This window comes from Cavia porcellus, unplaced genomic scaffold, assembly GCF_034190915.1.
Source record: "Cavia porcellus strain 051 isolate PalLab524CR breed Dunkin Hartley unplaced genomic scaffold, mCavPor4.1 scaffold_20, whole genome shotgun sequence".
NCBI classification, from domain to species: Eukaryota; Metazoa; Chordata; class Mammalia; order Rodentia; family Caviidae; genus Cavia; species Cavia porcellus.
Genome location: NW_026947503.1, coordinates 63,326,979 through 63,340,830, shown reverse-complemented (window position 1 = coordinate 63,340,830; position 13,852 = coordinate 63,326,979). Strand labels below are relative to the sequence as shown.

Here is a 13,852-nt window from a genome sequence, read left to right as displayed (position 1 = left end):
GTGTCACCAGCAAGAACTTTAGCCACAACCCCAGGGTTCCAGTCCTGCCCCTGCCAATTAGTACAACCTAGGCCCAGGCCTGTAACACCATAGGAGTAAAGCAGGCTGTGAGCATCACTTGGCCACTGTTCCACTGAATTCTCACGAGTGCCCACCCTAGAAGATGCTTCCTTCTCAGAGAAGTGAGGTTTACAAAACGTAAGCAAATTACCAGTATTTGAACTCTCAGACTCCTGTATCTGACACTGTGTGGTTTACTGGACCATCTGGCCCCATCAAAGAGACCTATATAAACACCTCGGTAAACATTATGCCAACATCAGTTAATACTACAGAATCGACTGAGACCATCTGGAATTTCCTTTAGCAAAGGCAGGTTCATTTCCTCAAACGTTTACTCCTTTACTTGTATACCTGTTGCAGGTACTCCCTTAGGCCCTCGCAAGCCTAGGAGGAAAGGAGGGGCATATTCTGTAAAAATGAGTGTGATACAGCAACCCAGACGACAAGATGGTGCAGCGGGGCTTCCCGTATTTGTGGGTGCCTAGGTGGCTCCCTGGAGACCGCGCCCTGCAGCACGGGAACAGCCCGGGTCTCCAAGGAGAGGCTCGGTAACTTTTGCAGAATAGGATGCCAAGAGGGCACCAACTTAGGGTCGCATCCAGGATCTCGCCTGCCGCCTAAGAAGGGTACTGGGCGAACAGGGGACCGCTGAAGCGGAGTCTCAGAGCTCGCATGCCACATCAAAGCGCCCACTTTGCCGTTCCCCACCAACAGCGCTGCGGCAGCGACACCGCCCGGGCCTGCTCCCTGCACGCGCGCGTCCAGGCTCGGCTAGCGCGCGCGGGGCGAGGGCGCCCGGGGCTCCCGCTCAGGAGCTGGCCGAGCCCCGCAGCCCTGCGGTCCAGCCCGTGCGCGCCCCGAGGCTGCCCCGGCCCACGCGCACGCACCCGCATGGGCGCGCCGGCTCCCGCGTCCCCGCGCAAGCCGCCCTGGCGCGGGCGGCAGCGGAGCAGCCAGCCCGGCGGGAGGGAGGCGGGCGCTTGCAGGCGGGGCCGGTGCCCGCGCGCGGCGCTCGTGCATCCGCTCCCGCGGCCCAGGCCCCGCCCCGCCCCGCCTACCCCTTCTCCCGCGCGCGGGCTCTGCGCGCCCCAACCGCGCGCGTGCGCGCGCGTGCGCAGGCCAGGGCCCTCCGGGGCGGCCCCGTAGGCTCCGACCACAGCGTCGCGAGGGCCCGGATTAACTCTTTGCAGCTCAGCACTCGCTCGGGCCCGGCCGGGTTCCGTGCCTGCGCGAGCCGGCGGCGCGCCTCCCCCCCCCAGCCCGCACCGCGCATGCACGGGAAGGGGGGGCGGTGGGGGTGTTCACGGCCGGCTAGACATTCTGTGCTCGTGCAGGAGGAGGGCTGCGACCATCAGGGACGTGCACGATCCCCCACCCCGCCCCCTCCCCGAACTCCAAAAAAAAAAATTCCAAATACCGCGCCCCCGCGCCCACCCCGTCCGGCCTGCGCGCGAGCCAACGCGGGGAGCCCAGGCGAGCGTCCGGGCCGTGCCGGCTGCAGGTAAGCGCGGGCCGGGCGCGGAGGGGGCCGGGCCGGCCGCGGGGGCAGCAGACGGCCGGGCACGCGCGTTCCCGCCGCGCTCCGGGGCGCCCGCCAGCTCCGGGACGTGCGGCGCGGGGCCGGGCGCGGGCCGGGGCGCCGGGGGCCGCGCGGCGGCGGCTGGAGCGGCGAGGCGGCCCGCGCGCGCTCTCGCTACAGCTCACTCTCCGGCGCCAGGGCTCATGGCCGCCCGCCCCGGCTCCGCGCCGCGCCGCAGTGCACCGGCGGGGGTGGGGACGCCCGCGGAGCTCCAGCCGGCCGCGCGCCGCCGCCGCCCCCGGCCGCGGGAGGGCGCGGGAGGGCCGCGCGAGCCGCCGGGGAGTGCGCGGGGCGCGGGCGCGGAGCTCGCAAGCGGCGCGGGGCTGCGGAGCCGAACGCATGCCCGCTCCCGAGCAGTCGCGCCGCCGGGGCCGCTATCCTCCCGTCCTCCCCTGCCCGGTCCTTTCCGCCTCCGCGCCGGACCCGGACTGCCGGGGATCCGGGAGGGAAGTGCCCTCTCCGCACCCGCCCGAGCCGAAGCTTTTGTTTGGCGGGGACGCAGATGGCCCTCTGCGCAGGCCAGGGAGGCAGCGAGGGCGCGGCGCGCTCCAGGGCCGCTCGGGGCCCGCGCCCGGCCCCCGCTTCCTCCCCTCCGGGTTGCGCGCCCGCCGGGGAAGTCGCGCGGCGCCATTGTCGCGGCTTGGGGGGGGGGTGCTTATGTAAGTTTGACTGTGCCGGCGCTGGGAGAGACGGCGGCCGGCGACAGCGTGGTGGCGGAGGTGTGATGAGGCCACATCGTCTGCTGCGGCTGCCTACAGAAACACTGGTCACGGCCGTCTTCCGGTTTCACTCGTCAGAACTTAGCAAGTGGAACAGCGCAATAGGAAAAAAATAATGAGCCTATGCAACCAGGCTGCCGCCTTTCTAGGCCCCAGATTGAGGGAAAAAAAGCAGAAAGGGGTCGTCGAATTCACAGTGGTCCAAAAAGAGAAAGGGAAGGCACGCTAATGTGTTGCCATGGCTACTCCCGGCCACTCCTCCCCCTCCTCTCATGCACACTCATCCCACCAGTCCCAGGAGTTAGTGACAGCCTGGAAAGTGTGCCCCCAGGAAGGTTTTGTGCGAGCTACCCTCCCTCAGAGGCAACTGCAGGCCCCGTGCATGGGAAAACAGGAGGCAGAGCCCGGGTGGTCTCTTCAGGGAGAAGCCTCCCAGGACCCAGGGCAGCACAGTATTTTCTAGAAAGCATACTTGAGATCTTTAGGGCGCAAGGCTAGGGTTCAGAGTTCCACCCTGCAGGTTTTGTGTAGCCCACCACACCAAATAGCTTTTTTGTGTGTGGTCCCTGTTCAGTAGAGGAAACTTTTTGTTTTTCAGGACATTGGTCTGCAGGATGGAGTTCCTCCGGTAAGAGTTAACACGCACAAAAAGCTAAATTTCTTTGGGCTTCTGGGAAGTAGTAGAGGTTAAGACACCTGAATTTCTCAAGTGCAATCTTAAAGACAAGAATGTACTCCCTCACAGATGTGTTAAAAAAAAAAACCACAAAAAAACAGCTACAGCTGCCTCTGATAACTGTTAGGTACTGTAGGTCTGTAACTGTCTTTCTGTGTTGGTGTGCATAGGAACCGGTACAGGGCTGCATACCCAGCAGGAAATGGTGGCACTGGTGCACTTGCTGGTGTCTCTCTGTATATGTGTGGTTTAGCTGTGCCTCAAGCCATCCCTTGGTGGCCCTTCACCGCATCCTTCTGGTCCCTGCCACATAGTACCTTCCAGCTCCAGCCCAGGTCTGTGCAAAATGGGTGCTCCCAACCAGGTGCTCCCGTGCTGGAAAATGGGTACAGGCACAGGAGGCAAAATAAGCCAGGAAGTTTATCTTTTAATTAGTTCTTGAAACCATGCTTGGTTTAGAATTCAGAATGGAGAAAGATCCTACCTCACTCTTGCTTTTGTTTTTTCTTTTTCTCTATAGGTCTGGTGTGCCCTGATCAGTTATTCTGATCTGAAGATTTTGGTGTTTAAGGCAGTAAGATAATAGCCTGAATTGTTCATGGTAACTATACCTTTGGATATTAAGTCCTTAACAAATGTTTTGACTTTTGCTCGGATGGGGTGTAGCTGTGATAGTAAGCGCACTTGCCCGGCCATCCCCAGCATGCAGATTGTATGCATATGTATCAAATTATATATTGCTTTCAGTTTCTTTGGGAAAACTGTGTTTTCTTCAGACTTATATTATCCAAAGTTAAAACAGTACTTTTGAAAAAAGTACATAGAACACATTTTTAAAAGCACAAACCCTCAATGGTGTGAGATCCCTCATGTCAGTTCTGTTTCTTTTGCATGTAAAATATTTGGCACTTATCAAGTACAGGTGGAGCCTCAATTTACATATATGAAATCTAAACTCAGATCTTTGGAGTGCTGACATGATAGGATTCCTGGAAAATTCCATTTGAAACATAAATAAATTCCATGTTTAGACTTGAGTCCTGTTACAAAAACATTTCATGTTATATAGGATCGAGGATTCCAAAATCCCCAACATTTCTGGTCCCAAGCACTGAGTGAGGACCCTAAATCTGCACATCCGATGCAATGGTACCCAGGGGGGGTGGACTGGCGTCAGGGAGAACAGAGCCAGTCATTGTTCTCTCTCTAGATGTCATCTGAGCTTCCTTTAGAAGTGGCCTAAAAGTGCCATGGAAGACAGGAGACTGCACTGGGCAGGCTAGCAGGGGTGCCCCTCGGTTCACACTGAGCGCTGTTCTTCTGAGGAGGACAGGGATGTGGATGCGGGATCAGAGCTCAGGTCCTTCCTCCACTCTGTTTCTTAAATGCTTACCTTGACTTGCTGGTCCTTCCTGTCTGGATCCATGAGCTTTAGAGCTGTGTTGCCTGCATTGGAATCTCAGCCCTCACTAAGTAGCTACCTGATACTGGGCAATTTCTAACCCCTCTACCTCCTGCGGTCATCCGGAGAGGAAAATGCTTAGGATTGTGAAGCACCTAGGATAATGCCTGGCATACATTTTATAAAAGAAGCTATGATTATTATGGCTAGGCAAATAGTAAACTGAAGGTAAATAGAGTCACAGTACAGATGTCCCGCAGTAGGGATCAGTCTTTTCTACCCAGTTCTTGGACTGGCCTTGGGCACTGACTTTCTCATCAGGAAATGAATGTCTGCCTGTGTTGTCTGTATGAAAAAATTATCCTTAATCACTAAACTTTTTTTTTAATAAATTTTTTTGTAGGAGTTTTTCATCAGTATGTCTGAAACCATTAAGTACAATGACGATGATCATAAAACTCTGTTTCTGAAAACGCTAAATGAACAGCGCCTGGAAGGAGAATTTTGCGACATCGCTATTGTGGTTGAAGATGTAAAGTTCAGAGCACACAGGTGTGTTCTTGCCGCCTGCAGCACCTACTTTAAAAAGCTCTTCAAGAAGCTCGAGGTGGATAGCTCTTCAGTAATAGAGATAGATTTTCTCCGTTCTGATATATTTGAAGAGGTCCTGAACTACATGTACACTGCAAAGATTTCTGTCAAGAAGGAAGATGTTAACTTAATGATGTCTTCCGGTCAGATTCTCGGGATCCGATTTTTAGATAAACTCTGTTCTCAGAAGCGTGACGTGTCCAGTCCCGATGAAAGTAACGGCCAGTCCAAAAGTAAGTATTGCCTCAAAATAAATCGCCCCATTGGAGACGCCACGGACACTCAGGACGATGACGTGGAAGAAATTGGGGATCAGGATGACAGCCCTTCCGACGACACAGTAGAGGGCACCCCTCCAAGTCAGGAGGACGGCAAGTCACCCACCACCACGCTCAGGGTTCAGGAGGCAATTCTGAAAGAGTTGGGGAGCGAGGAGGTTCGGAAAGTCAATTGCTATGGCCAGGAAGTAGAGTCCATGGAGACCCCAGAGTCCAAAGATTTGGGGTCACAGACCCCGCAAGCCTTAACGTTTAATGATGGCATGAGCGAGGTGAAAGACGAACAGACCCCAGGCTGGACCACAACCACCAGCGACATGAAGTTTGAGTACTTGCTGTACGGCCACCACCGCGAGCAGATCGCCTGCCAGGCCTGCGGGAAGACCTTCTCTGACGAGGGCCGCCTGCGCAAGCATGAGAAGCTGCACACGGCCGACCGGCCATTCGTGTGTGAGATGTGCACAAAGGGCTTTACCACGCAGGCGCACCTGAAGGAGCACCTGAAGATCCACACGGGCTATAAGCCCTACAGCTGCGAGGTGTGTGGCAAGTCCTTCATCCGTGCCCCAGACCTGAAGAAGCACGAGCGGGTGCACAGCAACGAGCGGCCCTTTGCGTGCCACATGTGTGACAAAGCTTTCAAGCACAAGTCCCACCTCAAGGACCACGAGAGGAGGCACCGAGGGGAGAAGCCCTTCGTGTGTGGCTCCTGCACCAAGGCCTTCGCCAAGGCCTCTGACCTGAAGCGGCACGAGAACAATATGCACAGTGAGCGGAAGCAGGTGACCCCCAGTGCCATGCAGAGCGAGACGGAGCAGCTGCAGGCGGCGGCCATGGCCGCCGAGGCCGAGCAGCAGCTGGAAACCATCGCCTGCAGCTAGGGGCCATGGGGACCCTGAGCCTGGAAGCCAAGACCGCGCTGAAGGCGGGGTGCTGCTCTGATGGAAACGCGAGGCAGCGTGGCGCCTGCTGGACCCGAGGCAGTGGTCGGTGAGGCGTCTTTGCAACATTTTAAGGAAACTTCCTCTCTAAGTTGTGACCAAACAGTGGCGCTGTCCTGTCCGGTGTCTAATTCATGTTGCCAGGAAGCTCCCCCTTTTTAAGGTTTTAATTTGAGAACTCCTGTGTCCAGTTTAGAAGCAAGAGACTTCTGTTCCAGTTTTAATTCCTCTACGCTCACCATGCCGATGAGTGCACTGCAGAGTAATAATCAGTCACTTGATTTCCTCCTCATTGCAATTACATGGGACTTCAGTCATAATGGCAGTTTTAATAATTTAATAAATGTACTCCTGACGGACTCGGAACACGGCAGTGGGTAGTTGACCAAGAACACTGCTGGAGTATGAAACCAAGTTCTGGAATACAGAGTGGTATTAGATTTGTATTTTGGTTTGTTAATTTTTTTTATATCACTGTTTTTCACTGTTTCTGTGGACAAAAAATAGTTGCTTTGCCGAAATGTTTCCTCATCTGTTTTGATTGCTCACCCAAAGCTGTAGTCGCAAGTACAGGAGGCTGAGCAAACCCACCAGAACGCTGGTGGGTGCAGCTGAGTTGGGAGGCTCCCCTTGGTGGGGGGGAGTTGCAGTCTGCACTGGCAGGGATTTGCTGTGTGGACCAGCAGCGAGAACAGAAAAGGTCGTTGTGCAACAGTTCTGTGCTTTCATAGATCAAAATGATTCTTAATTGATATTTTGATGTGAGATTTGTATTTAGGATCAAAATTAGGACAAGAAGCAGACCTGCTTCTTCAGTTACGTTAGTGTAACAAGATGTGAAGCTTTGGGGCTGCCTGCGGCATCTGATTTATCCATAGAGGAGAAGCAATATGCTTACTTAATTTAATAAATTTAAAATCTTTTAAATGTGTAAATAGTGGTGTTGGTCTTACATATTTCAAGAAAAAGCAGCACTTTTTTTGCACATGGGTTTCAGTAATTACCATCAGTACAAACATCAGATCATGTTAAAGATCATCAGTCCCAACGTTTTGTTTTTGAAGCACATTTCATCACTGGTTATGGCTTTAAGTAGAAATTGGTTGCTTTTCATGCCATCAGTTAGAATTATAAGCTCTGTTTCTGATTTGGTGTGCAAAATGTTTCTTTTAACCATTTTCTTAGGAGTATAATGAAACACCAACAGTCATTTGAATTATATTCTGTAAGAAAGTATTAGTCCATTACTTTGGAATATGTACAGTTGTAGAAAATGCCAACTTAAAATTCATATTTGGTTGCTAGGAGTTTCTTAAAATACATTCATTTCTTTTCATAGCTTGTTGCATTAATATCTGTAGTTATTATTATGGGAGAAATTTTACTTTTAAAATTGGTATATATGTTATGCCCAAGATTATAAGATGAGGATGCTACCTTTTCAAAAAACTTATTTATTGGTAAAGTGTCTAGTTTAAAGTTAATTTAATTTCTTGAAAGTCATTTATTTTATACTAAAAATAGTCCTGTCACTGTGTTTGTATGCTGTTAAGAGGGGAACTGACTGCTGTTCCAAAACTGTTTTAACCAAAGCAAAGGAAAAGTGAATCCACATCTTTTCAATAGCTACTTCAACAACCATATTTTGGGCCTCCATTTTTGTATATAAAAGAAAATATACTTATGTCATTCCTGTTTTCATTTTTTTAATAGCAACCTTCCCCACATCTGGGTTTCCACCCAAATGTAAACTTGGCATACTGTTTTAACCATGGTTTTTACAGAGTTGCAAGTGTTAAATGTGATATTAACCCCTGTTCAAACTGCAGTATCATGGTGGTACCCTCCCAAAAAGAAAGTTCAGTTTTTATCACTGTTTGTATTGTATATTCGTCACTTGGCTTGTTTTGCATAAGAAATATATTTATGTCATAATTTCTGCTGTTGGTATTGTGTGTTAGGATGCATGTTTACTTTGGGTTGTTTTGGGTTTTGGTAGCAGCAAAGTCATAACAGCAGCTGGTCCTGATTAGTAATACTGCCTCTCTGCACATGTCCCCAGGACAGTGGAGCCCTCGTGTCAGGTTCTCGGAAGGTACCTCCATCCTCCGTAGGGAGTTAACACTGATATGTGCTGACTGCAGTGTAAGAGGAAAGGAAATTCTAAGTCACCTGTATTGCCTTTTCATTATTACTTTTTCCATCTGTGCCAAGAGACTGTCCATAAACTTGATGTTAACTTTTATGTGTAACTTGCGTTGTATTGACATTGGCTTAGGAAGTCTAAAATTAAGGTAAAGTGTACTATACCAGATGTCAGAGATAAAGATAAAAGTTTTCTTTGACTCATGCTTTGGGAAGTTCAGTCCATGGTCTGTTGTCCTTATGTTTTGGGCTTATGGAAGAACCTCACTGGTCATCTCATGGCCAAGATGCAAAAAAGGAAAGGGCTTTGGTTATCCCTGTGGGAGGCATCCTCCCAGGTAAAGACGACCTCGTCCTAGGTGCCACCTCCTAGCGATTCCACCAGCTTGCAGTAACAAGACGGGCTGGAGCCCAAGTCTCCAACAGGGGGGCTCTGGGAGACACTTAAGATCCAAACTAGAGCAGGTAATTTGGTTGCTAATAATGTGCTCACCAGTTTTGAATAATTTGAAATTATAGAAGCAGCTGTCAAGTGAGCTTAGTTCTCACAAATTCTATTTGTGTAGAGAAAGATGCAGTGTGTGTAGTTTCTGGTTTAATGTGCTGTATAAGGCTATCTGTAACTCCATCACTTGGAACTGGAATTCATTTTCTGAAGTCAGCCTCTAGTTTTGCATATTACTTTTTTTTTGAGTCAGAGTTACTTTGTAATTCAGGCTGGGCTCGAATGTGGCAATCCACCTGCCTCAGCCTCCCCAGTGACAGAATTACAGGCATGCACCCCCTTCCCCAAGTCTGCAAACTCCCTTTTAAACTGGGAAGTTTCTTCCTCCTTAGACCTATTCAAAAGAAGGTGTTGGTCCTGCATCCGCTTGACAAGTTGTGTACTGATGATACCTTGTCACCTCTTCAGCCTAGGCAAAGCACTGGGCAGCATCCCGTGATGACAACACAGAGGAGGTTTGACCTGTGTGTACCCCTTCTCAGTCTGACGCATCCGTTTAAAAATGTGAGACTAGCCTTTGCCCGTCCCCTGTTAACCATGGTTCCTTCAGAGTCACTATCCTAATCTCAGGGGCCCTGGGCTTGATTGATTTGGCTGTGACAGATTTTCAGCACTGGGTGTTTGCCATGTTCTTTTCAGATGTTCTCCATTGCCATTTGCATCCACTTGGCTGTTTCCCTGTACAGTGAGTCGGACTTGAACTTGGGTCCGTGTTTCATGTATAAATTTGGTCTAACTGCCCTGAGCCTGACTTCCATCACGTCTAGGATAGTGACAGGGATTTCTACCTCTCCTGTGGGGCTGTTACAAACAGCCAGCCCAGCACTAGTGACACCATAGACATTCCTTTCAGTGGAGAGGACAGAAGAAGGGAATGTCTTCTCTTTTGCCTTTGGCACTTGCCTTTAGTCACTGAGTTGTAGACTTAGACCTCATTTTAAGTCTGAACTGGAAATATCTATAGAAGATCTTAGCATTTCTGTGTGGTCAGCACGTTTAGAGCTTTGTTCTTCTTTTTTTTTTTTTTTTCTCTTCAAATTCCTTGAGATAGAGCTTTGTTCTTAAAATGGGTGCATGTATATATTTTCTTTGGTTTTGTAGGCCCCTATGTGTCCATTCTTAAGTAGTCCCTGGGACATGGTTGGACATGAACGCTGGCCTCTGGATGGCTTCCTGCACTAACTAGGGAACATCTAGGGTGGTAGAGCCAGAAGTGTCATACATTCAGAAAATATTTTTACATGGTGCTTTTTGAAATTTCAGGCCACACCGAATCTCCCTTTTGGGTTTGTACAAATGCCACGAAGATCCGTTGCTTCTCCCCAAAGGAGCTTAGAATTCAGATTTTCCCTTTAGTTTCAGAATAACTCCATAGTGACAGACTTCCATCCTCTGGGAGATCTTTTCTACAAAGATTAAAACATATCACTTAAACACTGAATACCTTGTGCATGCCAGGCTTTGGCTGAGGTGCTGGGGTGCAACCGTGAGCAAGACTGACGCCACCTCTGCTCCCTAGAGTTTGTCTTGGATTCAGTATTTGCCTTTTCTGAACTTTACAGAATTTTACAAGGATTTTACAACAATGATCACAGACGTGCAAGATTTCTTTTTTAAAAAAAACAATTCGTGGTTATGTGTTTCAAACAATTCATGTAAGTATCTTCCAGTTCATGGAAGACACTAGAAAAATTAAGAATTTTTGATTGTCATGAGATGTAGTGGTACTAGAATAAAGCATTCTCCAGTGACATTCTGAATGAATACTGAGAAAGTATGTTTATTAAACACGACCTTTTCCATAGCAAGATTCTTGTGTTCCATGCTATGAACTTTAGGGAAGAGGAATGGTAACAGGAGTCTAAGGTGTGTTTAAAATAGCTGAGCCTGGCATCCAGAAAGGCGCTGCTGCACCTAAGTCAGAGGACTGAAGTGTAACCTGGCTTCCAGCAGCTTTGGACATGGTTTAAGGGATGGTATACCCTGTGCTGCACAAAATAAAGAAGCTTGCAGTGGATAAATCTTAGAGGCCATCGCTGCCTTTTTTTCTTTCGTTGCTTACCTTGAACTTCAGTCATGGGAGAGTTAGCCAAGAGGATGAGGGCTTTGGTCTTGAATACTTGTGTGAGCGGGTGTTTTGTCAGATATCTGTGTTCCGTACCAACCGTGAGATGCTCGTTCACTGTGAGGACGCCACAGTTCAAAGCTGGAAACTCGGTCCAGTGCTGAAGGCTTACAGGGGCCAGGCCAGGAGCGCAGCTCAGTCTTCGTCCGCCCTTGCTGTGTCCTTGCCAACAGAGGGGCGCTGTGGCCCTGGCCCTTTCCTGCACTCCTCAGCCCCTGGTGAGGCAGATGGCTCTGGAGGAGAGAGACATTTAAACCCATGGCTGCCCTGAGTTCCCATATGAGCTGCTCAACAGTGAGTCCTCCAAGACTGTCTCCTCCCAGGGCCAAACACTAAACCAACCTCGGCCCACCCTGCTTCAGGTCCGTAGACCGTTCCCAAACCAAGTGACCACAAGGTCACACAAAGCTCTGCACTGACTTTCTTCATGTGTTCCATCATGCATTGAGCCAGGGAGACCCCAGAGGCCCTCTAGTTTGGACCCAAAAGTAACAGAAATGGTTCTGTGTTTGATTTCAGTTAGTTTCTACCTCTGCCATCTGCAGGTTGTAACCTAATCTTTAGCTGGTAGTATCGTCTTCTGCCAAAATGCAAATGAGTCCCTGCCTGGTTTACACTGCTCTAGTTTATTCTTTCAAAAGACAAGCTTACTTTTTTCTTTTATACAAAATAAGCTTACGTTGGACATGGTGACGCACACCTGTAATTCCAGCCCTGGGGATGCTGAGGTAGGAGGATCGCCTGGAGTTCAAGACCAGCCTGGGCTACATAGTGAATTCAGGGTCTGCCTGAACTACGTAGTGAGACCCTGTCTCAAAAATAAATAAATAAAGGTAGGTAAGCTTAGCTTTAAAATCACATGAATCAATTGAGAGCTTTATTAGCCTCCGTTAGAATGACCGACATGTGGGGACTTCAACACGACTCATTTGTAGGCTGCTTCTGTCTGACTTAGTGAAGGTGCTGCTGCTTCTGGATTCAAGAGTGCTGTGGCTGTTCGGTGCTTCCCGGAGTCCTAGCCCTTGAGGGACAGGAAAAACCAACCAGACCGTCGGCTACTGGATCACAAGCATTAGCGTACACGGGGTTGTATAGTACTTACCGGTCTGCTCTGTACTAAAGTGGAGGCCTGAGCAAAGAGGCGTGAAAAGAAGCAGAGGTGAGTGAATTTACATAATTAATGGTTGTCTCCGCAACCTTCAGTGAAACATGATAGGGTGGAGTGTTTTTTAAGCAATGAGTTAAAAATTTGCAGTAATTTAAATTTTGGTGATGGGGGAAGTGAGCTGTATGCTAATAAAATACGATCAGAGTGTGTCATACCTTATTTAATTAGCCCATAATATGTCAAGGCAGGTACTTATTATCTTAGAGACCAAAAGGAAAATGTGCAGATCTAAGTTCTTTGACCTCTGTTGCTTGTCTGAATGACTAGCATTTATTTAGTTTATTGAAAGATTTTGGGTCTTTCTAAAACTCAGATTTAAAGACTAAGGCTGAAAAGATTGAACTTAAAACTCCAGAATTCCTAAATTTGTGTTTTCTTACTTTTTGCTACATATGACTGCTCATTATCTTCTATTGTCTAACTTCATTCCATAGCAACTGAATTTTTAACGAGGTATTGCTGCATGCAAAATTTCTAAAATTAGAGGCCCTTTTTTTCCTACTGCAGAACTTTGAAAATATTTGTATCAGTGACAAAGTGCAGGGTAATGATTTAGAGCACCAACTCTGGACTGAGACTTCCGTGTGAATTCCGGTTGTACCCGTAAGTAGGTAATCTTAGGCATGATACTGAAACTTCGGATTTCAGTATCTTTTCAGCCAGAACTTTATTTCCCAGTAATTTACCAAACTGATGAACAAAAGGGAAAGAGGAGAGGAACCTGATATATGTTCTCTAGGCCTTTAGAAAACAAGGTTCTGCCTTTGGCCCCATACATACAAATCTACAAAGGGGGTGATTTTGTAGACATCAAGGGAATGGGTGCTGTTCAAACAAAGAATGCCACAGAAGTGTTGCCATGGAAAACTGGAAGAACCAACGGTGTTACCATGCTTCGGGCACTGGGTACACAAGCTCGTGAAGGATGAGATCTTGCCGAGAGAATTAAGGTGTGTATTGAGCATATTAAGCCCTCTTAATGAGGTGGGATAGATCCCTTGCATCAAAAAAATTATTTTTTCAGAAATGGAAGCCAAAGAGAAAGCTATTTGGGTCCAGCTGAAATGCCAGCCTGCCCCACCCAGGAAAGCAACTTCTCAACAAGCACGGAGAACGTGAGGTGCTGGAAATGATTCCCTATGCTTTCATAGGATAAGCGGGGGCAGTAGCTCTGTATTTCAGCACCTAAGCAGCAGCCAAGGGTGTTCTAGACCCTGGGTCCAGTGCCCAGTATGGCTTATAAACAAACAAACAAACAAACAGAAAAGTCCTGAATTATAAGGCGGTTTTCTTAATTGTGCTGGTAGGGTATGCGCTCACCCCAGAGAAATGAATACTTAGGGTAAATGTCATTATCCCAGTCAGCTGAGTCAGGTCTTTATTCTTCACATTTGGTGTTTTTCTTGCTGAAAGATGTGAGGTATTGCATAGTTGTAGAGCCAAGCGACCAAATAATTATGAAGTACTTACACTGGCTAGAAGATCCTCTGAATCACCCTGAGGAAAGAGGTATCACAGCAAATGGAAGGCAGTGTGTGGAATTACAGCTAAATAAAGTATTTAAAGCACTCTAAAAAAAACCCTTTAGATTTCAGTTTTCTTTCTTATAAACTGGCATAATAATGTGAGAATGACATGAGACAGTCTATAGACAGTTCTT

At 48.6% G+C, this 13,852-nt stretch overlaps 1 protein-coding gene across 3 annotated transcripts; it reads left to right on the top strand.

Annotated features, from left to right (window-relative positions):
• Positions 1–1,163: 1,163 nt before the first annotated feature.
• Zbtb14 (zinc finger and BTB domain containing 14) lies at positions 1,164–8,598 on the top strand. Of its 3 annotated transcripts, XM_063231917.1 has the most exons (4): positions 1,164–1,564; positions 2,960–2,989; positions 3,558–3,638; positions 4,843–8,598. In XM_063231917.1, the coding sequence occupies exons 3-4, from the start codon at positions 3,636–3,638 to the stop codon at positions 6,187–6,189; spliced, it is 1,350 nt and encodes a 449-aa protein (XP_063087987.1). In that variant the 5' UTR covers positions 1,164–1,564; positions 2,960–2,989; positions 3,558–3,635; the 3' UTR covers positions 6,190–8,598. The 3 variants fall into 3 exon arrangements, with proteins under 3 accessions (XP_063087987.1, XP_063087986.1, XP_003464492.3); XM_063231916.1 differs by lacking the exon at positions 2,960–2,989; XM_003464444.5 differs by lacking the exon at positions 1,164–1,564 and having other exon boundaries at positions 2,801–2,989.
• The last annotated feature ends 5,254 nt before the right edge of the window (positions 8,599–13,852 follow it).